This window comes from Olea europaea, unplaced genomic scaffold, assembly GCF_002742605.1.
Source record: "Olea europaea var. sylvestris unplaced genomic scaffold, O_europaea_v1 scaffold2073, whole genome shotgun sequence".
NCBI classification, from domain to species: Eukaryota; Viridiplantae; Streptophyta; class Magnoliopsida; order Lamiales; family Oleaceae; genus Olea; species Olea europaea.
This window is the reverse complement of record NW_019238650.1, coordinates 34,262-60,048: the sequence shown is the minus strand read 5'-3', so window position 1 is coordinate 60,048 and position 25,787 is coordinate 34,262. Positions and strand designations below refer to the sequence as shown.

Genomic DNA, 25,787 nt, shown 5'->3' with positions numbered 1-25,787 from the left:
TGGTGTGAATATAATTATGTTAATTAATACCTTTTGCCCTTTAGCCCCCATTTGGTGGAGATTAAAATAAGATTTTTAACATATTTTGATAAAAAATGATGAAATGCGTGATTAAATTGTGATTCCCATATAATATATAGTTAAAATTTATTGTTGATTTTGACTTAAATTAAAATCTAAATTTTAATCTCTACAAAACAAGGGCTTAATATGGTGCCAAAATTGTTCTTAGCGTTTGATTGTAAGCATGAAATATGGTGCCAAAATTGTCCTTAGCCTAGAACTTATTTGCGTGAAAAATGTTAATTAAATGTGTTTGATTGATTAAATTTTCAACATAAAAAATATTATACTTGTCCATTTTCTAATGGTAGGTAGATGAGAAAGAGAGAAAGAGAGAATGAATTGCCTGAAAAATAAAATCCTGCTCCTTGTAAAGAAAATATTTTTCTTGATTTCGATGAAAATATTGTTACATAGTCAAAAGTAGGAAAATGTTTTTTATGTAAAAAAAAAAAAAAAGGTAAAAATTTGAATGGAAAAAACATATTTTTCATGCAAAATACTAGAAATCAAACACACCCTTAATGTTTATGTAGAAACTTTGCCATTGTAGAATGCTTTTTAGAAAATTCCAATTAAGAAAGAGTACTAGCACAAAAAGGCCTTTGTGAATATCCTCAGCTCTTTTTAGGGATGGCAATCGAGCTCGTTAGCTCGGATCGTCCATGACTCGGCTCGGGAAAAGCCGGGGACACGGGCTTTGCCCGAGCCGGTCTGTGAGCTCGCTAGCTTTAAAAAAAAAAATAATAATAATTTGAGGTTGCCTTGGCAATAAAATTACTGCCTTAAGTACTGAAGGTAGCGAACTGCTGTCTTAAAAATTTAAGGCTGCAGCTTAGGAGGGAAAAAAAAAGGGGGAGAAAACGAGCCTGTCCAGAAAAAGCCCGAGCAAAAGGCTCGGCCTGGCTCGAGCCCGCAAAAAGCTCGGTCATTTTAACCGGGCCGAGCTCGAGCCGAAACATTAGGTTCGTGAGCCGATTTGGCCCAACTCGTTCACATCCCTAGCTCTTCTATCATCATCATCATCATGATTATTATTATTGGGATTATTGCAATCGACTAAGCCACTCGACTCGCACCAATGACCACGGGGATGATCGCATCTTCGCATAGGACGAGTGGGTCTCGCGTGAATTAAAAAATCTCCACCCCCATGTGTGTGTGCAGGGTCACCCTCACGGTCACTCCCGCAATCACTGTAGCATAACCCTTATTGCAATTACAAAATTAGAACAACATAAAAGTAAAGGTCAAACTTATTATCGGAAAAAAAAAATGGTTTTTATTTTAAGGGTGCATAATTACATAAATAAATTCACGCTAGCTCGTCAATACAACATCCAATTCCAAATTCTCTCTACAAAATCAGATCAGTATAAATGTAAGGCCAGAAATAAAACAAAGAAACATCTTTATTTGATAGAGAGAACATAACTTCATAGGTGATTCTCACACTAACTAAAAATAAAAAATAAAAATCCAAGAAAATACAATTAAAAACAAGAAGTAAGTCAACCACCAGATCTAGACCGGATTAAAACACAAAAAGACTTGAAAAGGCCTAAACGAAAACTTTTCTACTTCATTTTCACATCCGGCAACGTGTTATTGCAGAACAGCCTCTTGTGTAAGGATTGACTGCTCCTCTGGCTCTATGACAGCTGGGTGTATAGTACGATCTGCCGGAGCGCGGCTGGCACGGGATTCTGTTAGCAGAGAGTGCACCGTACGAAATGTAGTGACGCCTCGGCGCCCGTGATTTCCAGTACAATGATCTACGATTCAATTCATCATCTTCTTCTTCTTGCTTTGACTCGTTATGTGTAAAGCTGGAATACGTCCATTCTAGAGTCTCTGTCATGAGCTGGAGGCTGGCATTGTCGATTTGGGCAGTGGCATTTGGGATCTTGAAACAAATGAAGAGAAAGAGAAAGAGAAAGAGAAAGAGAAGGGATTTTGTTGCCATGAACTGGTGTGTTTACTTGAAGAGCTGACGCAAAATGGGATTTAATAATGTTGAATGAAGAGACAGAGCGGGGTAGTGTCACATGAAGAATGAAGACATTGCGCCGAAGGATTTGTATTGTTTTCCTTAATTCACGCTGATATTTGTCAACATTATTGTAGGCAGACTTTCTGTGTGGTTTAATTTGTGTGTCAATTGAGATACTACACTATTTATTCTAAAGAGTTTCGTTTAATTTTGTTACATTATTTAGTGCAAGATAGAAATGGAAAAAGTAGTTTTACGCATTAGATCTATGAACTACAAATTACACAAACCGTAATGGCAATAAGTTTAGAATAATACTTCTCAACCTGGGCCAGGGGCTGAGGTGGCAAAACCTCAGCCCTCGATGTGAATTGCGCAGGTCCCACGTGATTGAACATCAAGGGCCGAGGTGGTAAGAGGTGGATTGAAACTCGGGTTCTGAAGCACTTCTGATAAGTTTAATGTATAAAACGAGTTTTTTCATTCCATTCTTTTGTGTGCCACGAACTAATATTTTTTTTTTGTTTTTTGTTTTATTACTTCTTCTGAATCATTTATTTACGGCTATGTTGGATGGACAAGTTAGTGCCCTTGTTTGAGCCCTATTTTTACCAAGAAAATGCATTTTTGAATAGTGTAATGATGTGAAGTGTGTGATTAAAAAATAAAGAAAAGTTTTATATTTTCGTGTAATATTATTTTATTGAAGAATGTGTTATTAAAATGATATCAAAACAATGTGTAAGAATATATTTTATCAAAAAAATGGGGCTCAAACAAGACAGTATTTAATAGCCACATATCTGTCGTTAGAAAATGTGACAACATTGAAAGTGAAAGTGTAGTGACCAAATTGATGCAAAAATTAAGTTAGACTATCCAATTGTCGCAATCAAGTATAGCAACACAATTGAAAATTTTGTCAAAGTAGCCTTTTTATGCTTTGATAAAGGATATTGACACAAAATCCATCTTACCTTTGCCTCAATTGCAGAATATTCCTTTATCCTTTCATTTTAGCAAAATACCCAAACCTTGTGGAATATGTCATTTTCTTTCATTTTCTCAGTAAAGCCATGTAAAATGATGAATATACACCCATCTTTAAAAAAGAAAAAGAAGAAGAAGAAGAAATAAAAATATAATTATAATCGTAATTCCAATTTTTTTATTTTTTATTTTATTTTATTTATAAAGTGCAAACAAATCCTAAAAAAACTAATTAAATAATTAAAATTCAGAATATATCAATTCCTTTTTCTTTTTTTTCACGTACCCCATCTTCCTCCTATCTCCCCTATCACAATCACCCCTTAATCTACAATTTTAACTCAAGCATCTAATCTGCAATTATGTTATAGAGAACTGAACTTTACCTTCTCAAACGAGTTGAAGGACATGCAATTGTCTGAAAGATTCAAAGTATTCTCGAGATTTCATTTTGATGCAAGTCAGCATTTAATTTTTTGGGCATTTTAATTAGGTCCCTACATTTTCCAATATGTTCAAATCACTCCCTAAACTATCTAATGATACAAATCAGCCACAAACTTTTTTAGCTGATGCAAAATATCTCTGAATCGTTAGTTATGTGTAAATTAATACCCGTATTTTCAAAATGCTGAAACTCGGTCCTTCTATTACGAATTGACACAATTTAGCCCTTGACTTTTCATGGTTCTACGAATAGGCCACCTAACATCATGTCGTCTGCAATGGGTCCCTGAAAATTCATCAAAAATAACAATGGACTATATTTGTAAATTGTGACCCATTAAATTTTCAAGCATACTATGTGTACATCCAAGTTAACACCCTAGATGACATTCCCCTCACATGGACTGAGGTCCACGAGTAATAAAATAATCGTGGACACCACTCATTTTGACACCTCGAAAGTACAAATAGCATTATTGTTAAAGTTTACACGGACAACTTACACAAATACTTGTAAATTTAGAGGCATTTTAAAAAAATCAAATGAAAAGTATTTTAAAAGTAAAAATATTATAAAAAATCAAATTTCATAAAGTGAGACCTTTTAGTTAAAAAGCTTCATTTCATGTATCTTTCTCTATCGTGGAACCTTAATTCATATTTAAACCACCCAAAAAGTAAAATTAACGTCTAAATATCAGCTCAAAAAAAATATTATAAGCAAATTAAAAGCTTAGACAAAGATGTGGCATTTAGGAATTGATCGTGTATAACCTTCTAATTTAAAATTGCACAAGAAGACACTTTATAAGCCAGTATTATAACATTTAAAGTATAAGAAACCTTAACGAAGATGTAAACCTCAAACTCGAAAATTTATCACCACAAAACAATAAAGAATTTAAATTATTGTAAACCAGTGGATAAGTTTTACATATTCGATTTTACAGTTGCAATTAAAAGTAATTGTACTATGTCACTTAAAAAAAAAAGGGTGAAAGTGACAAGGTAAGTCACATACCTAAGAAAGTTTTAAACTAACTTAATCATTGTCTAAAGTAACAAAAATTTAGTTTGAAAACTTCTTGTTTTGACATTGTAAGTTTATACATTCTTATCTAGCACAACATGAACAAATAATGTTTGAGCTTTTAATTAAAAACTGACATGTTATGCCACTTTTCAACAAGAATTTCACGAAAGTTTACTGATGGATAAATGAATAGCTTGCATTCCGTCTCACATGGTGCCCGATTATTTACGCGAGAAGATAATTTTTGATTATATATACGCGACAGTTTAAAAATTAAGAAATTTAATTAATTTGAAGTTTGCAATTTGTCGCTTTAAATATAAAATAAAATAGTGTATGATCTTTAAATTAAAAAGTGACAGGACACGTAACTTTTTCGAATTTGAGTTCTAGATGATCCAGATGCTATCTTTCCCACAATTTATTCTGCACTTTTTTGATGAGCTTTTCTCCGATAATTTTGCTATACTGACATCTTATGACGTGGAAGGCAATCTAGCCATTTATTCGAATAATGCTTATTCGAATCAATGACCAAAATTTTTACACATCATTGAATGGCAACAAAGATGTCAAAAAACGGATGTTGAAGTAGTTTTATTCTTTCTTCGATGATGTTCTTGTAAGTATTATGTCCTAAGTTCAATCAACTTTGGACATAAATACTTTTATATATAATTAATGCAATTAAATGACAGATCTATTATTTAATTAATAGACAATTAAATAAATAATAGAGTCCGTAAATTCAAATTTTTGTAATTTGTTAATCACAAGGAGTTGTGATTGTGAGATACAAATTACATCTGATTGAATCTTAAATCATCTGTGGTCGTAAGTAATAACGAGATACGAATATCGTTATTACGGATAGACCATCACGTGTGGCATTTCTTACTTGTGAAGTAAGTAGCTGATCTCACAAGTTAAAGTGTGGTGACACATAAATGAACATGTGGATGTTTTGTTATAGAACAAAACATTGGAGACCCATCAAGAGATTTCACATGGATAACTATTTGAGTGTCAGTGATTAATTTCTAACGTTCGGTAGTGGAATTGGTCCTTTGACTTGAGGTCGTCATGGTACCTTATATGAGGACAGTCATACTTTGACGGTGTTGGATGTTGCTCTGAAAAGGGCTGCTAATACGACATCGTTCGGGTACGTCAAGAATCGTATGAAGGTTGTGATTGATCAATAAAGGATTCGTCACTCTTAGATAGTAGGAGATTATGATTTGCATTTCATTCAATTAGGTCGATAATGAAATCTTTGGCCAATGTGCACTCATAAGTCGAAAAGGAGTTTTCGACTTATATTGACTTAATAGTGGAGTGAAAGATATGATCGAAATTCGGGATTGACACAATTCCATATATCGTAATTGATCGAATCATATTGACGAAGGGATTATAGTTTCACGTTAAACGAACGAATTTGGTTTTGTCATACCACGTGATATTTTCCGTCATATGTATTGCCCTGACACATTGCTAGATGTCAATCAGGGACGGTGAGTATGAATTGACGATAAATTAAAAGGGTATTTTAATTTATCAATTTTGATTAGATCAAAATAATATTTCACGTCGTTAGGCATCGTGATCGGGAACCTAATGGGTCTCACACAAAAGAGAATTAGAAGATTGCAAATTGCCAATTGGTTAATTTAACAATCGTTGGATAAATTAATTAATTGGATTTGTTATTTATATTCCCGAATTAATTAATTGGATTAATTAATTCACGGACCGAGTTTGATTAAATGGATTAATTAAATATTGGACCGGACCGGGCCAAGCCCATTTGGGTTTATATAAATATATGGCCAGGGTTTGAGGTCCATATGATTTTCATTATTCTTGCTGGCATAAGAGGAAAAACCATGGTAGCTGCAATCTTGTTCTCTGTGTGGATTATCGTTGGAGGCTGGATAATTGGACAGTTGTGGATGGCGAATTAAGATTGCTGGAACGAAAAGAATAGTAAAAAAGTTTGCAGATCTAAAAAAGGTACAATCTTATCGCAATTTCTATTTAAATACAAAGGCAATTCTTGGTGGGAATCAAAAATTATTTTAAATTTCGCTGCGCATGTATAAGTAGATTCCCAACAGTTCTCCTTTCTCTTCAGCTTATTCAGCCACAGTTCTTCAACAAATAATCTGACCTCCAGCCTTTGTTGTCATCGCGCCACACAAAAGGCAGAACCATTTGGGTTAGATCAAGAACATGAGACCCAACTTGCGATTACTGCATAATTAGTTGATTTTTCATCTGCTACTGCATTTATTGTTAGAATATTATAGAATTTTGAATCTCAAGATTTTGAAATCTTAATTACTTTATTGCCAAGATCCTTCAGTTAAATCACCAAGAATATTATGAAATGCAGAGCATACCTTAATTCATTTGGAATGATTCTTTATTACTAAATCTTGTTTCGGATCTTGAATCTTGAAGGTTAACTACAATCTCTTCTTGACTTTTTAATATTTAATCTTGACCATTGTCTCTTTTGATTATTGAATTCTTGTTCTTGACTTTGGCTTCTTGCTCCATAATCTTATTTGCTTCAATACCTTCTTCATTGTGAATTTGGATCTTCTTCTTCAATATATTTTCTCTTAATATTCTTGTATTGATGGAATGCCACATAGAATGATAATCACTTATGAATTGAGGACTATAATACTATTTTGTCTATCATGAAATACAACCCTAATAGATCCGATCTTTGCACATATTAAGGCACATACTTTAATTAGATACTCAAAGTTCAATAACTTTAATCCTTTATTAGATCATTTTAAACTGACTTAACTTTAAGATAATCTTTAATACACACTTAATCACATATGTAAGCCCACATGACAAATTGAGACCGAACAATCTCCCACTTAAGCCATAAATGTTACCTTATAAATGTACATAATCTTATAACGTCAAAACTTTTGCTATCATGGTCAAAAGCATCTTCGAACAATATCAAAGAGGTCTTCATTATAAGTATTATAACTAAATCCATCAATGGTCATGTATATCAATATAATCAAATAATATAGATCAAGTACGGATGCGTAGAATGAAATTTTTTCATGCAGTGTGATCCAAATATGACTATATTCAACTAGTCCCACCTTGTTCTTTAATGGGATAAAAAAAAAACACTTTAATTAGAGTGAAACCGAACTGAATATATATATATATATATATTAAATAACTTGAATATCCATGGATAAAAATATGTGTTTAAAACAAACATCTAAATACAAACTCCCACTAAACTACCATATCGTCAAAAGATACAACACACATGAACAATATGCTCATGAAAGACCTTAGGTAATAATTCTTTAGTGAATGGATCCGTAATCATATATTTTGTCTCTGCATACTCTATAGAAACTTGGCCACACGGAAATTTCTACTTAACAACTAGGAGCTTGATGTCTTTAAACTTTCACACCATTGAGCTTCTGTTGAAATACAACACTGTTATTGTTATAGACTAACTTAAGTATTTTAATTTCATCCAAAATGTGCAGCCAAGTGACACAATTTCATAGTGATATTCCATTATCAAAATCATAATATCCAATGATCTCCAATTGGTTTGATTCTCGCTATGTGATCATGTAATCATTAGTTTTCTACAGATACTGAATAACCTACTTGGTTGTTTTCCAAATATCCATCCCATAGTTACTTAAATATCTGCTTAACATTTCAACAATGAATGCTATATCCGAATGTGTGCAAAACTAAGTTTACATTGAACTCCCAACTGTTGAAGCACATGGAATTTTATATATTTCATTTTCTTTAAGTTTATCCTTAGGATATTGATTGAAACTAAACTTGTCTCCCTTAACAATAAAGGTATCACTTGGTTTACATTCCCAATCCTAAATATTTTAAGAACCTTAACGATATAGCTCTTTTTGTAATAATCTAAAATACTCCGAGAACGATTCCAATGCGTATGTATCTTTAATACAAAAGAGGCCTTACCAAGATCTTTCATTCTAAAATTCCATGATAGAAATATCTTGATTTAGTGTAATAAACCAACATCATTGCAGGCAAGTAGTATATCATCGACATATAATAACAGAAAAATATGCTCACTCCCACTGAATTTGTGATATTCACAAATCGTCAACTACATTAATCTCAAAACCAAACGAGATAATTATTTGACGAAATTTGTAATGCCATTGACAAGAAGCCTGCTTGAGCTCATATCAATTCTGATTGGCTATGATCTTTAAAAGTTTATTAATTGCTCTCAAACTACTCCTACAGCTACAATAACTGCAAATAATGTCATTACTCCCAATCAAGAATATCAAACATGGTTACATCAAGATAAACTAATCTTTGGTACTCTTGTTGGTTCTCTTACCCTGTCTCTCATTTCTCAATAGCAGACCTCCCATGATGCATGACAAGTTCTTGTTGATACCTATGCTAACCCTTATGTGGGCACATAAAGCAGATAGAGGAACGCTAAAGCAAAACAACAAGGACACTCAAACAATTTCTGATTATATGCAGCTTATTAAAATTCGTGCTGATAGACTTGCTGCCCTAGGCAAACCTATGGATTATGAGGATCTCATAGAGAAAATCCTTGATGGTCATGATAATGAATGCAAGTCCATCATTGACGTTGTTAATGGCCGTGGCACCACAATTTTATTTGATGAGCTATATGAGAAATTATCAACAAAGAACTTTTACTGCATCTCCATCATTACAATTCTTCTTCACTTCCAACCTCTATGAATCTGGATAATTCTCGATCCAATTCAAGATTCCTTGGCAACCAAAGTAAGCGCCCACCATGGGCATTCTTCCTTTCCACCATCATCTTGTATTCCTATCTTGGGTTCCACTAACACCACAACTCATACCAGTCGTCCCACACCTCATCCTTATCTGGGTCGCTGTCGATAGTGTCATGTTCAAGGCTAAACTGTCACAATATGTTCTATGTTTCATCAGATGCATCCAACTTTACAACCACCACCATCTTCAAATCAATCTCCTCAGTAGTAACCTCACATTTAGGCAACATGGCAATCCCTGGCCAATCTTGCAATCAACAACACATCTAATCATTGTAGTTGGCTTCTTGTTAGTGGAGCTTTGCACCATGTTACCACCGACCTAAGTAATCTCTCCAGTTATATTCCTTGTGATGGTTTGGATGACATAGTGATTTCTAATGGCACATGGTTTTCTATTACACATACAGGTTCAAAATCTATATATATTCCTTGCATACATTTTCTTTAAATAATATTCTTTGAGTTCCTACCATGAAAAAGAATCTTATCTCTATTTCCAGTTTTGTCAGTCTAATAATGCCTCAATTGAATACTTACCAACTTCCTTTCATGTGAAGGATCTTGACACGGGGACAATCCTTTTGCAGGGTCAGACTACGGATAGTACGTACAAGTGGCCATCTTCATCTGTAAAGTCTTCCCCATTAGTGGCTTTCTCAATTGTCAAGACCACCTCGTCCAAGTAGCATCATAGATTAGGACATCATTTGTCTTCCATTTTTAGGCACATTGTCTCCAAATTTCAAGTAGAATTGTCGAGTCCTTTACATTCGAATTTTAGTTGTAACTCATGTCAATGCAATAAAACTCACAAACTATTTTTCTTAATTTCTTCTCTTGTTACTTCATCTCCTCTTGAATTTTCTTTTTCTTATGTGTGGAGCTCTCCCATTTAGTCCATCAATCACTTTAAGTACTATGTTATTTTTGTTGACCACTTTACAAAATATATCAGTCTTACCCACTCAAAGGAAAATCATATGTTCATGATGTGCTTGTTCGATTGAAATCACTTGTCGAAAATTTCTTTAATAAGAAAATCATTACAATTTATTTCGATAATGGGTGAGAGTATCAAGCCCTCTCTTCCTTTCTAACTACCAATGGCATCTCTCATCTCATATCCCCTCCTCATACACTAGAACATAACGGATATTGTGAATGTTGCCATCGTCATATTGTTGAAACCGTTCTATCTCCCCTCTCTCATGCATCCATGCTTCTATCTTATTGGTCCTATGCATTCACTATTATTGTTTATATCATCAACTGTCTATTCATCCCCACACTTTACTTTTTCTCTCCATATGCCAAACTTTTGGCTCTCCACCAAACTACTCTAATCTCCATAGTTTTGGTTGTCTTAGTTATCATGGTGCCAACCTTATTCGTCTAACAAACTCGCTCCTTGTTCATCCCTTGTGTTTTTATCGGTTACTCTTTCACTTAAAGTGCTTATTTATGTCTTAAACTTATATCCACTCATATCTATACGTCACGTCTCGTCATATTAATAGAGTCCATTTTCCCTTTCACTTTACTTAAGACTCATCTAGGCCGTCCTTCATCTGAATCAATATATGACTGGTGTCCTTTATCTTTTCTCCCAGTTGTCGGCACATCATCCATGGACTTGAGACCTATAACCCTCGTGCACTAAAACCCTTCTCCCTGTCATCTCACCATGTCTTTGAACCTAAAATAATAGCTCTACAGCACCACCTTTCCTGCACTACGACCTTTCAAGCTGAAGTTTTAGTGTCATGGCTCAACCATCCTAACATAATATAGCCTAGTCACTTAGCCCTACATCCACCCCAGCTCTATTAAGTACCTCATCACCTGAACAAACCAACTCCTCTTCCATCACTTTAGCCTCTCCCCCTAGTTAATATCATTTGATCCAAAAACAACATTCACAGGCCACTCACTAAATTGAACCTAACTGCTCAGTTCGTCACTTCCGATGACCTCGAACCCACATCCATGAATCAGGCCATCAAGGATACCAAATGAAGTAAAGCAATATCTGATAAGTGTGATGGTCTAGTTCGTAATGGAACATGGAAACTAGTTCCCTCTTATCTAACACAAAATTTGTTTGGTGGCAAATGGACTTTTCATACTAAGTAGTTATCCGATGGATCTGTTGATAGGTATAATGCTCGTTTGGTTGCAAAGGGATTTCATCAGTATTTAGAAGTTGATTATCATGACACTTTTAGTCTAGTTGTGAAGCCCACTACTATTCGACTAGTTCTTATTCTTGCTGTCAGTCTTGGGTGGTCTCTTAGGCAACTTAACAATGCCTTTTTCCAGGGTACTCTTTCTGAAGGTGTATAGATGACTTAAGACAAGGTTTCATTGATCACGATCATCCTCATAATGTTTACAAACTTCGCGAAGCTATTTGTGGTCTTAAACAAGCTCCTTGATCTTGGTATGATAAGTTACGCCAGTTTCTTATCACCTTATGCTTTACCAAATTTCATTCAGAAAACTTCTCTGCTTATCTCTAACAAAGGCGGTACTATGATTTATCTCTTGGTTTATGTTGATGACATTATTGTTATAGGTGACAATGATAGGGTTGTACAAAAATTCATCCAACTCTTTGTTAGTTGATTCTCCCTCAAAGATGCAAACCTACTACTACACTCATTACCACTAATCCTGTACTAATTCATTTCTCTGGCACGGTACTCTCTGATCCCTCGAGAATCGTACCATTGTTGAAAGTATCTAGTATCTGTCGTTTACACACCCTGACATTGCTTATACGATGACTAAGCTATCTCAGTTTATGCATTAACCTACTAGTGACCATTAGAGTGCTGTTGAGCGACTACTACACTATCTCTGTAGCACCATGGATCATGATGTTGATCTCTATCATCATATATCCCTATCTCTCATTGCTTTTTTTAATGCAGATTGGGCAATTTCATCTCCACTCGTGCCTATCTAGTTTACCTCGGTCGCAATCCTATCTCTTAGAAACGATGAACTGTGGATTGCTCGTCTATCGAGGTTGAATATCACTCTGTTGCAGCTACTGCAGTTGAACTCATTTGGATATGCTTTATTCTCAATAAACTAGGTGTTTCTCTTCTGCAACAACCTATAATCCATTGTGATAATGTTGGTGCTACAAATTGTGTTCCAATTCAGTTTTTCACTCTCGCATGAAACATGGGGCTTTAGATTATCATTTCATTCGAAAGATGAAGATGAACTCATGAAAGTACCTTCCGATTCTTACGTTGTTTCTCCTTCATCGACCAAGTTGAGGACATCTTATCAAATTCCAATAAAGCATCATCCAAATTTAACTACGGGAGTACATCTCGCATCTTCATATGCTACAATGAGAATCTAGTGCTGAATCCAAAAACGGAATATCATAACTTCATGGCTGCAATCAAGAACAAGAACCTTGAACAAATTAGAAAACCTGATTCTAATACCACTTGTTGGGGGCAGAACGAGGTTATACAACACGGTATGAAGCATTGATCACAACAATAAGATGAACACAAAGACAAGAATTTGATTTGATAGATGAATTAAAGATTGTATTAAACTAGAATGGAAAAAGAATTACAATAATTGTGTTTCTCACAATTATTTTAGCTTTTGTAATAAATCAGTTTATAAAGAAGAGCCAACTATATATAAGGGATATATCAAAATTCTAACAGTATTCTTAAAGATAGAAATAGTTTCAAAAAACGCATGAAATAACGAAAACAATATTTTTCCAAAGAAAAACCAACAGAATTTGCGTCACAAACCCAACAGTTGTGACTATTTTATATTGATTTGAAATTGATAATTTAATACTATGAAATGTTAATTTTATTTTACCAATCACTTATCTTTACCTCTTTCCCGAACTCTATGATGATGCTTTCTTAGTATTGTTTCTAAAGTTCATTACTTGGACAAATTTATGAACTAATTGAGAATTTGATGCCTCAATATGGGGTTGTTTTCTTTTGAGTTCGTCCCGAGACGATCATTTCATAAGGGCTAATGAATTTTCATGAATTTTTATGCGGTCTCAAAATTGGTTTTGAATTTGCTATTGATGTGGCGATTGACAGAAATATATGTTGGTTTATGAGATTATAGTTTTGTTGGAAATTGAACGTGAAAGTCAGCTGTGCAATTTCTAATGTGCTCTATCGGCAAAATTAGTTAAGTGGTCAAAGTTAAATCTTAGCATGTTGTTGAATGAATTTGAGTACAAACTAATATATTTTTATTTAATGCCTACTTATAAATATGAAAGGCATGATTAGATCATTGTTGTTGGTGTCCGATCTCAAGATTACATCACAACCATTTCAAAAGTGATTAAAGAAAGTTAAATTACCATCTTCAAATTGTAATAAGATGTTGGACCATGTGGCAATCATCCAATGAGAATAGTCATACGCTGATGTTATTTGAAAATATTATCATGATAGACCGAAGGAATGCTATTTAGTGACATTGAAACCTCCATAACAACAAATTAAAGGTGTTATAGGTGTCGTCTCTAACGTCGGTATAGTCAAGTCCACCAATTAAAAGAAAGTAATGATTGCTTAGGCCACGTGTCATGATGACCTAGACCATAGGCTACAATCTAATTGTTATGATGCTCTGATCTAGTCGAACTCTTTAGCCAACCAAACAAGGCGGCGGTACATAACACAAGGTCAAAGACTATAATTTGACAAGATAGAGAAGTAGGCACTTATTGAAAGGCCTGTATAAATGGGCAATAGTCCCTTACAAAAGGTTGAGCTAAGCAATATTCTTTCTAAAAAAATTCTCTTTTTCAAACAATATTAAAGCAATTATTCTACTAAGCCATTGTTTTAGGTAAGAATTAAAATTAAATTTTTAGTACATATCAATAAAGTTGATAAGATATGTGGTTTAAAAGTTATAGGTTCTATTAAGTATATAATTAAAATTAATCGTTGACTTCAAGTTGATCAATAATTGCCACGTTATTTTTAATCATCAATGGTTATTGATTGTTAAACCAATTTGGCAAGCTTATAGTTACATTGATTCTTTGTAGAAGATACTTTTGTCACTTGTGAGCATCATGATTTTTGGTTATGTAGTCCAAGCTAGATAATTTTTGAATATTACATATGGAACCACAATCAATAAATTCATATATAAGACAATTGAGCATGACATAAGTAGTTGATTTACTACAGATCAGTTGGCGATGCCTTCAACAAATCACTTTCAAGTGCTTGTTTTCTACTCTTGAAGGACAAGATTGGAATCTCTTCACGAAGCTCCAGGGCATGATAAAAGAAATTCCTGAAGTTATGATTTTCCCTTCCAGTGTATGATGATGCTTTCTTAGTATTGTTTCTAAAGTTCATTACTTGGACAAATTTATGAACTAATTGAGAATTTGATGCCTCAATATGGGGTTGTTTTCTTTTGAGTTCGTCCCGAGACGATCATTTCATAAGGGCTAATGAATTTTCATGGATTTTTATGCGGTCTCAAAATTGGTTTTGAATTTGCTATTGATGTGGCGATTGACAGAAATATATGTTGGTTTATGAGATTATAGTTTTGTTGGAAATTGAACGTGAAAGTCAGCTGTGCAATTTCTAATGTGCTCTATCGGCAAAATTAGTTAAGTGGTCAAAGTTAAATCTTAGCATGTTGTTGAATGAATTTGAGTACAAACTAATATATTTTTATTTAATGCCTACTTATAAATATGAAAGGCATGATTAGATCATTGTTGTTGGTGTCCGATCTCAAGATTACATCACAACCATTTCAAAAGTGATTAAAGAAAGTTAAATTACCATCTTCAAATTGTAATAAGATGTTGGACCATGTAGCAATCATCCAATGAGAATAGTCATACGCTGATGTTATTTGAAAATATTATCTTGATAGACCGAAGGAATGCTATTTAGTGACATCGAAACCTCCATAACAACATATTAAAGGTGGTATAGGTGTCGTCTCTAACGTCGGTATAGTCAAGTCCACCAATTAAAAGAAAGTAATGATTGCTTAGGCCACGTGTCATGATGACCTAGACCATAGGCTACAATCTAATTGTTATGATGCTCTGATCTAGTCGAACTCTTTAGCCAACCAAACAAGGCGGCGGCACATAACACAAGGTCGAAGACTATTATTTGACAGGATAGAGGAGTAGGCACCGATTGAAAGGCCGGTATAAATGGGCAACAGTCCCTTACAAAAGGTTGAGCTAAGCAATATTCTTTCTAAAAAAATTCTCTTTTTCAAACAATATTAAAGCAATTATTCTACTAAGCCATTGTTTTAGGTAAGAATTAAAATTAAATTTTTAGTACATATCAATAAAGTTGATAAGATATGTGGTTTAAAAGTTATAGGTTCTATTAAGTATATAATTAAAATTAATCGTTGACTTTAAGTTGATCAACAATTGCCACGTTATTTTTAATCATCAATGGTTATTGATTGTTAAACCAATTTGGCAAGCTTATAGTTACATTGATTCTTTGTAGAAGATACTTTTGTCACTTGTGAGCATCATGATTTTTGGTTATGTAGTCCAAGCTAGATAATTTTTGAATATTACATATGGAACCACAATCAATAAATTCATATATAAGACAATTGAGCATGACATAAGTAGTTGATTTACTACAGATCAGTTGGCGATGCCTTCAACAAATCACTTTCAAGTGCTTGTTTTCTACTCTTGAAGGACAAGATTGGAATCTCTTCACGAAGCTCCAGGGCATGATAAAAGAAATTCCTGAAGTTATGATTTTCCCTTCCAGTGCATAGTCAATTATTCCCATTCCTTTGCATAGTCAATTACTATTTTCCTTGTATACGTAGATCAGTGCCTAATTCCTTGATTTCTAACATTCGGCTTTTGACTGCCTAGAATAGGATTACAGTTGTACGAATATATACTGTGATGTAACTATTGTAATAGAAGCCATAATATCTCTCTTAACTTCTTAAGATGATTGGAGTTGAAGTTGGAGTTGGAGTTGGTGTGGATCTCTTCATCGATCCCCTGGTCAATGAAGAATCTCACCGAACCCTATTTGAATCTCAAATGGATTATCTCTGAAGGATAATTCTTGTTGTACATTAATTTGTACATAAGGGTGTCCATTAATGCCTTGGCATTGGCCGAAACGCCTGTGGGCCCGAGCGTGGCAGGCAGCTCGACCAATGCCGAGGCGCCGGGTGTCCATTATGGACACCCTTATGTACAAGCTAATGTGCATGTAGCATCTTCCATATCTGAAATGTGTGATATTTTTGTCTTTGTACTTAAAAGAAGCCTTTATTATTTATGTTTTGTAAGTAAAGTTACTTCCCCAAATATATTTTTGTTCTGTAAGTTAAACTTCATCGATTCTCTGTTTAATAGATCAACCAAAACCCTTAAAAGGCTTTTGTTTGTAACAAGAGGTCAATCAGTACATATATATTACTCTTTGAATAGCTTGGGAGTTCATCCATAAAGGCATCGACGCTGTTAACAAGCTGCGTTATCTTGATGATGAATAAATCAATAGGAACCACAATTTACATCGACCATCAAAGAAAAGACTGAAGAGAAGTTGTTTCCTATAGTTTGGCTGCCGCTTAATATACAACTAAGAAAACGAAATGCTACAACAAAGTAAGCTCAATGGCTATCAATTCAAGCAGCCGAAACTTCATAGCCACCAATGCTCACAATCTCATATGTATTAACAGATCAACAAATGCCATAGTTAACATTTTGACACTGCTGGCACAAAATCATGGACATACAGAAAAAGGCCAGAACATAGATATGTTATACTAGAGAAATGTTCAAAAAATGATACACAGTTTTAAGTAGGCCGTCAATCTTTGAAGCCCCTTATATTGTCCAACACACTCCAACATAATTTCAAGAAACGTGCTCTTAATCCACTAGAAGTTAATGAACTTAATCAAGGCATCCCAATGCTAACAGACACACTATCAGTGACCAACACAGATGGTGAAGAAATAAAAAAGGCAAAGAGAGTGCACACTCCCAGAGTTTGGAGGAATCCAAAACTAATGCATAGAATTTTGTAATTGTTCATCAGAATTAGATCTTTTCCCCACAAAACAGAAGCGAAATAAATAAAAGAATGTAATCAACTTGAAGACTTACGACAAAACAGCAGTATTACTCATTACAGGACTATTTAGTATGTTGGTATAAACATAAGCACATGCACAAATTACCATGCCTAATTTAGCCAAGAATGGTAATGAAATCAGTTTCGAGACAATAAATGACAAAAGAACAAGGGCTAAAATATTCTGTATATAAAAGTATAATCCACCAAGTAGACTGTAGACACATTAAATAACTATCAAGTACATTGATACCAACAAAAATAGGAAAGCATCATGCAGGATTACATAGATGAAGTAAATGACAATAGCTTATACCTACGACAAATTACACACAATTACTATATAAGGAAAACAATGTAGTGATTTATGATTAGTCCACATATGTTTTTCTTCTCATTTAGAAAAAAGTCAGTTATAACAACATATAGTTCAGACAGCTTTGTTCTTTCACAGCATGAAGGTATTTTAAGACATTTTGTTTATTTAATATCACTGGAATAGAATCACTATGCCAAAAGTAGCTCAAACCAACAGAGGAAAAAAAAATCTAACTGGCAAAAGGTGAAAGGCAGATTCTATAAGTGTGCTAGTGTCATTGTTTCAAACAGTTAATGTTTAAAATCCCAATATAGATTGGTTTCAGCTACCAACGGTTTTGGCATAATCATTAATATTCCTAAGATATTAGAAATACAAAATGAATCATTAGCTTCTCATAAAAACTAACTTCATGCTTTTAAACAAGAAAGTTATAAACGAAATCAAATGTTTACATTAATCATAAATACCATTAAATTTAGGCTTTAAACCATCTTAACAATAATGGAATGCTGCAAAATTAACAAAATGAAAAATTTCCTATCCTAAAACTAGTAATTACTACAAGAACATAAATAAAAGTAAAAGAAAACAAATTACAATTTACTTTCTAATTTCATGTCTAAAATAAGTGCATATTTGGCATGTTTTCAATGAAATCTACATCACACGGATGAAAAAGTCAACCAATATAAGTAACATGAACATTGTCCAAGATTCATATTATCAGATTACATATAAACCTCCATGCTCATACCCTTAGCGGACCGACACAATGGGCAAAAGCTAAGCTTACTCTCACACTCCTTACACAGGCACAGATGGTTGCAAGGTAAAAAAAGCATGCATACTGCATTGACTCTACAAACCTTACAGGTCATCAACTCCTTCATTTCATTGCTATTCTTGCGAAAGAGGTTGAAGTCAATGGCCCGACCATTGCAGCAAGAGGCTGTATCATCAATTTCGCTATCACCACACCCTTCTTTACTATCTCTACTTCGTGCATAAACCTGCTGGAGATTAAGCTTGAGGTTGTTGATCATGTTCTCATTGTATTTTGCCCGTTGTTGCCAAGCATTGGACTCCAAAGCAAGTTGTTCAATTCGCAATTCAAGTTCCATATTCTTTCTGTTGATGGCTTCCATTGCTGCCTCCTTCTCCCGGAGTTTTTGCAGGACCTTCTCCTCAACATATGAGATCATTTGGAGTTGGTGTGCTTGAAACTTCTCTAAAACAGCTTGCCTCAGACGATCCCCCTATCCAAACATAAAGAATGGAAAGCTATTCAATGACGAAGAACTCATTTGAGTAACAAATGGTCTTTCATGGCTACCTATAAGAGTTGATATTCTCAAATAAAATTGAGAGTTTCAGATTTTAAATATTTCAACAAGAAAAACAAAGAGTAAATCCATGTTCGCAAGTCCAATAAAAACCAATGAAATAATTCAAAGCAATATAATTTTTTTTAAAAATATGCTCATAATAAACTATAGTGCACCTTGAAAATTCATAAAAAATTTAACAAAACTAAAACTCTTAACTTTCAAACAAACATTAAAAAGTCAATAAAGTAGAAAACAATAAATTTTCAAATTAGTGATATCATAACAAAATTGCTATGCAATATTAAGAAGAAACAACCTCCCATATCATCGCTACAAATAGAATCTTGAAGATATCCTCAATATATTTAATTTCCTTGTCATCATACTCGTTACTATTATATTCTTCTTATTCTTTGTCACGATCCTTCACTTGCAATGAAGACTTCTCCTTCCACTTCATGAAAAGGCAAAAAAAAAAAAAAAAAGAAATAAAAAACCCTGTAAAAACTGGAAAAGGAAGACACAAGCGCACAACCTATCTGCCCTAAGGCTTCGCCTTCTGGTTTGAGTTTCAAGGCATTTGATGAAAGCCTCACGAGGCAGGCTTCAGATCATAAGACTTAAATTGGTTTTTAACACAATGGACTAAAGAAATCCATGCTACTTACATTAACTGTTTTCTCATGTTGGCAAGACGATCCAACAACCAAATAGAAGATTTCAACACAGAACAACAACAAAGGTCCAACGTAGAAATTCACATCTAGCATGGAAATTCTTCGTCAGTCTTGATGTTATTTTTAGAAACAATGTTATCCTCTCTCACCATTGAACTGACGGCAGCCGAAAACTACCAACCAGGCCTAATCGACATAATAAGTTACTTTCTTTAAAATGGATTTCTGAAGTAACGTTTGAAGTATTTAAACTCAAATTAAGCATGAAATATTGACAAATGTTGTCTTTCAAATGACAGATTTCACTTAAGCCGGAAGAAAAAACAAAGCAGAAATCATTTGAATCAACCGACCTTAAATACTGCCGTTTACAGGTGCAGACAAGCATCATTTAAAAATAAAAAGCTTCTGATTGCATGTATAACATAGACAATATTTCCAATTAGTAACAAATACATAATCCATAAAGCACCACCAAGGGATCACAAAAAGAACTGCATCAAAACCTACACCTACTTGTACTTAAATTTACAGTTTTTGTTTTTTATTTTTGCTCAGTTCACTTTTCTAAATGGATAACCTTTAATATTCCAAAGTAGTAAAAGTCAATTCATATACAAAATTAGAAAAATTAACCGTTACACGAACATCTCACCCTTCTACATGACAAGCAAGCATAACTTGTACCATAGTCACAAACATTAAATCGCCTGAACAAAACATTCTTCAACAAAAACAGAACAAATATCAAGATACAAAATTTCCAACCTGAAGTTTAATGTATCTATCAATCTCAGCATCCTGTCTCATCAACTCGCGATCAAGTTCATCGCTGACCAACCCAAGCAAAGCCGAATCACCTGAAGAGGCTAGCCGGGGATTTTCCAATGACAACCCTAGCCCAGTTGACACTGACCGGGCCTGCAAAAAATCAACAGAAATCTGGGAATTATTATTGTTATTGCTAGCATTGTTTGTATTAGTCTCCAGAAAATCCTTTTCTTTGGGAAGGATTTTCTTGGTCTCTAGCCCAAAATTCCACTGTAAATCCATCCCATTTTCTTCTTGAACCCCGTCAGGAGCCAATTTTGCTACTTGAACTGAAACCCAGAACAGAAAATCAAATACAAATCAGGAAATAGTGATTAAATTCGTTAATAATTACGAACACAACGCAATCACTGAAAAATTAGATTAAATACAAGGAGGGATGTAAGGGGGGTGATGATCAGGGAGATTAGGATTGCTGAAGTAGTTGGCTTGCTGTGAATTCTGACCCTCCATGTTGTTATACAAATCCCTGAAAAAAATTGCAATTGATCAAAGAATCAAAAAATATGAAGATAATTTTTTTGTGGGTTTGCGGGTTTTGTGAGAGTGCTACCTGAAGGACTTGGATTGCTGTGGGTGTGGCTGAGGTGGTGGTTCTAGATATTGTTGATGGTTTTGAGGGAAAGAAGCCATGACTGGCTAGAGAGAGAAGAGATAATACTGTGGAGAAGTTGTTCAAGGGAAAGAGATTCGTATGTGTTTTGATAGCTAGTCCTCCAAATTTTGGGAAAAGTGGTCTGGTTGATATACTTGGCGAAATTGCTATCAATAGTCCCCATCTATTGTTCATGTTGCATCTAGTCTTCAACCTTTTAAATAGAGCACTACGATCCTTTACCTTTGATTTCTGTCCAAATTACCTACAAAAATTACCTATAAAATGACACGTTAAAGTCACGCATTTTAATGTTCTTTCATGAGAATGGAGGGATGGAAGGGGGGTGATTACAAAATTCTTCTTCCATCTTGCCTCGTCCTTAATGATAAACGGGATGAGAATGGAAAATATGATCTCTACCCCAAGTTTCTCAAATCGCCTAAAATTAGATTTCTTTTAGTCTATTAATTTTTTTGTAATTTTCAATTTAAATTATGTTTAAAAACTAAAAATAATATTAAAAAAATAAAATCAATAATTAAATGAGACAATAAATGGGATTATTTTAATCCGCATCTTGACTCTCAAAATAATAAATACAAAAGTGACTTAATATATTTGCACTTCATTTCAAACAACGCTAACAAAATATTTAGATAAGATCCATCAAAGACTAGGCATTCTAGTTAATTGAAGATTAGGAATAAGTCTGCGACGAAAAAAGATGAAAATATAATGCATAATAAGCATAAATTGAAGATCTTTAATGCAATAACCCAAAAAAAAAAAAATTATGGTGTCAAAAAAATAAAAATAAAATTAATCGATCAAACTAATGAAGGAGATCCATAAATCTTTTGCTTTCTAAGATTTTGGAGGCTCACCCTTTCCACTATTTTCAGCACAGACACAAGTAGTCTCGCAAAATGTCAAATGATCAAGTGTAAACAGTTCAATTAGAGTCGAACCAAATGTAAAAATAAACTAATTCATTCGTTATAATAATATATGATTTTTTTATACCACCACTTTCAAAAGTAATCCAAAAATGCTATTTTCAGGATGAGCATTGGATATTTGTGCCATATTAATTTTCTCCATTATTTTAAATCATATACTGTTATTATCTCTCTCCACAAGTACTAAAGTTGCATAACATTTTGTTGGAAAAATGTTTTGAATGAGCAACTTTAAGCTCGTAATTTAATGAGAGCAGAACTCGATATTTAAGCATATTCATGTTCTAGCAATGAGATGAATAATACGATATATTTATTTGTCAAAAACCATTACGTATTGAATAAAATATTTGGATTCAAAGTCACCCATGTAAAACTTTAGAAGTCAAAAATTTGATTGCATTGGTGAACAATTTCTCTACATAGGAGAACTAGTGAAAAAATATCTGGTTTATAAGGTACAAGTTTGACCTATGGGTTCGGACCCTAATGGGCAACAAATTTTGTGAAAAGGGAGAAGAGCTAGACCATTATGTTCGAAGCACACATGCCCTCTTGTTGTGGATGCGAGTTTGGGTCTTGCATATATAATAAAAAGAGTTATCTAAATTTTTTATTCGAAAATTTTGGGCCAAATTATATTTTAATAAATTATTTGAGTGACTTCAATAACACGTCTATTTTTTGTTCAGACAAATACCTTTGTTCATTTGAAAGATTATCTAAATAGTCATTACTATTTTTGAAGAGACATTTAGGTTGTTCGAATGGTAATGAACATCCATAAATAGCATTCCTTTCTGTCAAGATAATAAATTAACACATTCAATTACAATTATTTATCTGCTTTGAATTTTTCCTCTCTAATTTATGCTTCTACTATTCTAGGACAAAATGCAAAATTGAGTTTGTTGAAACTCTTACTGATTGTTGTGCTACTTAATATAAGAGAAGAAATTCGTTCCATCTTCGAGGACAATTGATGTCTGCCTAAAGAACCACTTAAGGGAGCAAATTCGTGTGTATGGATACATTGTGAAGTTAGTAGACTTGGATAATAATTCTATTCCAGTTTTCATGATGTTTCAATTATGTTCAATCTTGTTCCTATATATCTGAGTATCTTAATATTGTTAAAAGAAAAGATTTGTACTCTAAAAACAACAATCTTATATATATATATTATCTCACTGTATTAATTTGGACAAAATTTCTTACTCAGATCCTCTTGTAAGTGTTATGCCCTAGATCCAATCGATTTAGGTTGTAAATGCTTTTAATATATTTAATGCATTTGATTATAGCTAGGGTTTGAGGTCCATAAGGTTTTCATTATTCTTGCTGGCACAAGAGAGAAACCCTAGCAGTTGCAGTCTATTCTTTGTGTGGATTTCATTGGAGGCTGGACAATTGGACAGCTGTGGGAGGCAGATTCAAGCTGCTGGAAAAGAATAACGCGAAAGAGTTTGCAAATTACAAGAAAATGTATATTTCTTATCATAGTTTTTATCTAAATACAAAGTTGAATCCTAAATGGGAATTGAAATTTGTTAAATTCCGCTGTGCATGTTTAAGTAAATTCTCTACAGTGGTATCAGAGCCAACTTTGTATTTGTTAGGAACTGTTTAACGTGTTGATTAAATTAAATGTTAGTTTAATCACATTCATTCCTAAATCTAGCAAATATAATTTTAATTTTTTTTTGGTCTTTTTGGATCCGTTCTTGAGAAACAAAAAAAAAAATTTGGGTCGTGAGGCGGGCGGAATGAACAGTCCCCTGAATCTGTTGGGCTTTTGGTAAGTCCACAACCTTTAACGGATTTGGCAAGTCTTTACCAGCTACCGTTTGAGTTGGACTAGGTATGGACTTCTTGGGCTCCATAGTACCTGTTGGATAATGGATTTTTAGATCCAAAATCTCTTTTTCTAATTGGGCCACTTTCTTTTGGAGTTGGGTTCTTTCTATTGAAAGGTTCTGATTGGCTTCATTGATAACTTTGTAATTTCTCTGCATACATTCACAATGTTGACAGAAAATATTCTGGTCTTTGCTTGGAGAAAAATCTAATGGAGGGTCTGAGTAATTTTTCAAAGAAGGAGATAAATAAAAATTTATTCCTATCTGTTGTCTTGCAACATCTAATGCTTCTTGAAAATTTGTAAAACCTTTGTAAAGAGGGTCTGGAAAATTTTTAATGCAATCTAAAACTTCTAACCAAGAATGGAAAATTCCTGGAGTTCTTCCTTTAATAACAACATAAAATTTAAACTTTTACTTGTTCTGACTAAAATGTTCTGATAATACATTTATGCATGCAAGAAAGTATTTTTGGTCTTTTGGATTCTTATTATAAGAAATCCATAAATTGTCTAAAATACATTTCTCTTCTCTAGATAAAGAGATATGTGGTAAAATTTTAAAAGAAATATTACTATTAGGAAATACTATGAGTTCTTGGTTTCCAAACTTTAGCCTGTCTTGTAACATTGGTCTGTTCTGATTAAATGGAGTCTGTGGTAATAGTCTTGATGCAAATGAATTCCCAGGTGGAATTCCTGGTCTTATAGGCCTTGGCCTTGTCATCTGTATAAAGAAATTTTGTTAAACAAATTTAATAATTTCTATCTATTATTATTCTACTTAATATATCTGCTGCCTTATTATCATTATCTTTAATATGCTCGAATTCTATATTAATTCCTGTATTAGTGATTCTATCAATAAAATTTAACCATCTTCTTCTACTATTTCTTTTTGAATCTATTTTCATTTTATTTACAAAAGAGACTATGGCTACACAATCTGTTCTTATAGTTATTTCTTTCTTAGATATAATAAATAATTCAAAATTATCTAATGCATAGTTTATAACTAATAATTCTGCATCTATACTGCTTAAATTTCCTTTCTCTTTATAGTTTCCACTATTGTATCTACAAATTCTTTCTGTACTCTTATCAGTATATTTATTAGGTTTACATATTAATATAGCTCCCCATCCTGTCATACTTCCATCTGTTTCTATGATTAAGTATTCTGAGTCTAAGGGCATGGCTAATTCTGGTAAGGTTTTTATTTTTTCTTTTATTTGTTGGACTAATTTTATATCTTCTTGATTAAAAAATCTTTGTCATGTAAGAGATGTCTTTGCATATAAAGGTCATGCTATTTTCCCTAGATCTTTTATAAATGGTCTATCATAATTTACTAATCCTAAAAAATTTTGAATTTGTTTTAAATCTTTTAATTTATCTGGAAATTCTAAAACTTTCTTAGCAATATGGGGTTGTAACTTAATTTTACCTTCTCCTATATTAACTCCTAGGAAATCTATAAATTCTTTAAATAAAATCATTTTCTTTTTACTAATTATTAAACCATGTTTAATAAATTCTGAAAATAGTATTTGTAAATGTCCCCTATGTTCTTGTTTATTTTTACTAAATACTAGAATATCATCTATGTATATTATTACAAACTTACTATGTCTATTAAAGATACTTTCCATTTTTCTTTGAAAAATACTTGGTGT

General features: G+C 33.3%; 1 protein-coding gene across 1 annotated transcript; it reads right to left on the bottom strand.

The window, feature by feature from the left end:
• Window positions 1-18,480: 18,480 nt before the first annotated feature.
• Window positions 18,481-21,414, bottom strand: LOC111379959 (probable BOI-related E3 ubiquitin-protein ligase 2). The gene is made up of 4 exons (XM_023003397.1): window positions 21,250-21,414; window positions 21,068-21,165; window positions 20,634-20,965; window positions 18,481-19,116 (listed from the first exon to the last, which is right to left on the bottom strand). The coding sequence occupies exons 1-4, from the start codon at window positions 21,327-21,329 to the stop codon at window positions 18,589-18,591; spliced, it is 1,038 nt and encodes a 345-aa protein (XP_022859165.1). The 5' UTR covers window positions 21,330-21,414; the 3' UTR covers window positions 18,481-18,588.
• Between the last annotated feature and the right edge of the window lie 4,373 nt (window positions 21,415-25,787).